The sequence below is a fragment of the Eimeria necatrix genome, genomic scaffold (genome assembly GCF_000499385.1).
Source record: "Eimeria necatrix Houghton genomic scaffold, Enh_scaff97, whole genome shotgun sequence".
Taxonomy (NCBI): Eukaryota; Apicomplexa; class Conoidasida; order Eucoccidiorida; family Eimeriidae; genus Eimeria; species Eimeria necatrix.
This window is the reverse complement of record NW_013654763.1, coordinates 23,843-26,614: the sequence shown is the minus strand read 5'-3', so window position 1 is coordinate 26,614 and position 2,772 is coordinate 23,843. Positions and strand designations below refer to the sequence as shown.

The window sequence follows — 2,772 nt, the reverse complement described above, 5'->3', positions numbered from 1 at the left end:
CTTGAAAACCGGGAGTTAGACGTTCTGTCCAATTAATGGAACAGGAAACGATTGCTTTGTGTATTTTTGTAGTGCGCCAGGGGTTCGTATACACCTTTGGAAAACTTGCTCATGAGTCTTAGGCCGGCCCGTGAGCTGCAGCACTACGTTGACAGACTTGCTACTTCACCTGTTCAGCTGAAGAAGCCTATCGAGCACCACGGCGAGAACTACGTTCGAGTAATTGAAGGGGATTCAAACAATCGCGAATTAAGTGGCGGTCTCTCAGCAGCTCTCTTCATTCTGCTTTCTCCGATTCTTGTGATGGCTCATCCTCTTTCCCTATAGATTTGAAAAACGCAGTTCGGGCCGCTTCAACAGCCTCTTGAACAGCAGCACTGCGTGGACGAGCTTGAGGCTTCTCCTCCTGTCTCTTGCCCTCAGTTTGCCGTTTTGTGACCTCAATATTCTTCTCACGCCTAGCCTCACGCTCGAGCATCGAGGAAACAGCGGCTTTCTCGTTAGGCGCAGCGACGTAAAGTCCTTCGCACAGGACCAGCACAGTCACCCGCCCGTCAGCATCTCCTACAGCAACCATTTCGCCTTGTGGATGAACAGAAAGGCAAGTCAAAGGAGAAGTCCCAACCTTGTGCTGGAATGCGACCTCTTGTTGCTTGTAGTAATAGTCCCAAAAGCTCAAGAAGCCGTCAGTGCGCGTCACCATGAACAAGCCAGGACGTGTGGGACTCCATTGACCATCTGTGAGGAATGCGAGATGGTTTGGTGTTGTGATGAGCGGGGTACGCACTTCCTCCATCCATACTTTAGCTGTCCAGTCGCCAACTGACAGAAAGTATTTGCCAAAAAATGGATGCCGCCTAACTGCTCTCACTGTGCCGCAGTGTTGCCCTTCTTCCCAGCCAAACCACTGATTGATTTCTGGGGGTCGTTTCGGTCTTGTTTTTAGGCTAAGTACAATACCCTGTTCAGTCCCCAGAAGAAACTTCGTTGGACCTGCCTCTAGAGACCAAGCAAGCGATATTGCTCCCAAAAGTTTTGTGTTTTCGATTTCTTCCTGTTCAGTTCCTCCTTGAGATGATCCTGCACTAGCTGTTGAAGTGGAGTGGGGAGGTGGGGTGAGGCGGCACTCTTCAACCGGCTCCTTCAGGTTCCTGCAGTCCCACCACAAGACTCTGCCGTCAGTAGACGCTGAGACAAACTCGCTGTTCGTCTTGCTTTGCGTCCAGACGACCTCATATACAGGATCGTAGTGGCTGCTGCCAGAGGAAGACACTTCAACTGGCTTCATCCCCTTACGTAGGTCCCACAAGCACACAACCCCGTTGTAGCAACCCCCAATGAGCATATCTGAAATTTTAGAGTTGAACGCCAACGAAACGACCGGGCTTGAAGTTCCTAGCTCCGCTACCGGATTGTTTGGATGGCTCGGATCCCAAAGCAAAGCTGATGTTGGAAGCGACTCTGGCTGTCCCGGGAACTCCATCACGCCATAACCGACAGCAAGCTTCTGGGGGCCTTCAGGATGCCAAGCAATGCATGTCACGGATCTTTGACCCTGACCTAGACTGTCCTTAAGAAGGGCAATTGATTTCGCGTAGAGACGTTGCTCGCTTCCTCTCGAGGTCTCTGAGCCTTTAAAATAATCTTCGAAAAGATCTACCACGAGGTTCTGCTGTAGCACGCGGCTGCACTCAGCTGTCAGCTGTTTAACGCTCTGTAAAAATGCAGGGTCTCTTTCGGCTCGCTTTTTCCACTTGGCCACTTCTTGCGGGTCCGTGGGGTCGACTTCCTTCGGCCAGCCTCCTTCTACGTGCCTCATCCCCCTGCCGCAGACACTGACATTGCCCGTGTTCACGGTGTGCTCAGATAGCTCTATTAGTGTGTCGCCACAAAAATTGCGGGGGTTTTGAGGTATCAGCTGGTCCATTTGCTCCGGGTTAGGGTCAATCACCCCGAGAATACGGGGCTCTGTAAGGCTGAAGGAGCAATGGCGCCCAAACTCCTGGCGGAGTTTGGAGTACGTGTAGTAGTATTCATTCATATTGACTGCAATTAAAGGAACGTACGGAGAAGGCCTGAAGGACTGATTTTTGTGGCAAGCAGACTGATTGATTGGCGCTTCACTTCAAGCGTCAAACTCCAGCGATGAGTAACGGATCCCGAATACTTAAGCCACGCTGGATACTACAAGGCCTTGAGGCAACTAGACTAGGGGTCAAGCGATGATTGGGTTAATAAGCTATATTCGGAGCAAACCGTATCCATTGTTACTGGCCGAGATATTCAATGCAGTCTGGGAGCTGGAGGGTACAGACGGCAAGCCATAAAGACTGTCTGTGGACCTAGAAACGAATGGCTTTTGCCTTCTGCAAAACAAATTCGAATTAAAAAAGGTGAAATGAGTAAAATTCAAAAAAAATTGTCCCTGATTTAAGCGTGGACCCGGGAGAAGCTGTTGCGCACCAAGTCAGAGTCGCTTTTTACGCAACTCATGCAGAGAGCTTGGGATAAATCATCCACGTGTCTATTCACCTCAGATACATTACATTAAATCATATGTATAACAAAAAAGGATAAAAGTATGTTTCTGGCCACAGTTGAAGCCGCCATGAACGGAGGCCCCACAGGTGACCCCACTGCTGCCAAACGCGCACTTGACAAAAGGCCAGCGGTGCAAAGAAATAAAGCAGAGAGCATCTACACAGCTCAATCACAATATCTACTTGACAGAAACAAGCAGAAACACAAAAAGCCTGATGAATACATAAATGC

The 2,772-nt window shown here is 49.7% G+C and overlaps 1 protein-coding gene across 1 annotated transcript; it reads right to left on the bottom strand.

Moving 5' to 3' along the window:
• Positions 1-277: 277 nt before the first annotated feature.
• On the bottom strand, positions 278-2,041 carry ENH_00085050 (dynein intermediate chain, putative; the record flags this gene model as incomplete). Its single annotated transcript, XM_013583539.1, has 1 exon — positions 278-2,041. The coding sequence occupies one exon, from the start codon at positions 2,039-2,041 to the stop codon at positions 278-280; it is 1,764 nt and encodes a 587-aa protein (XP_013438993.1).
• Positions 2,042-2,772: the final 731 nt, after the last annotated feature.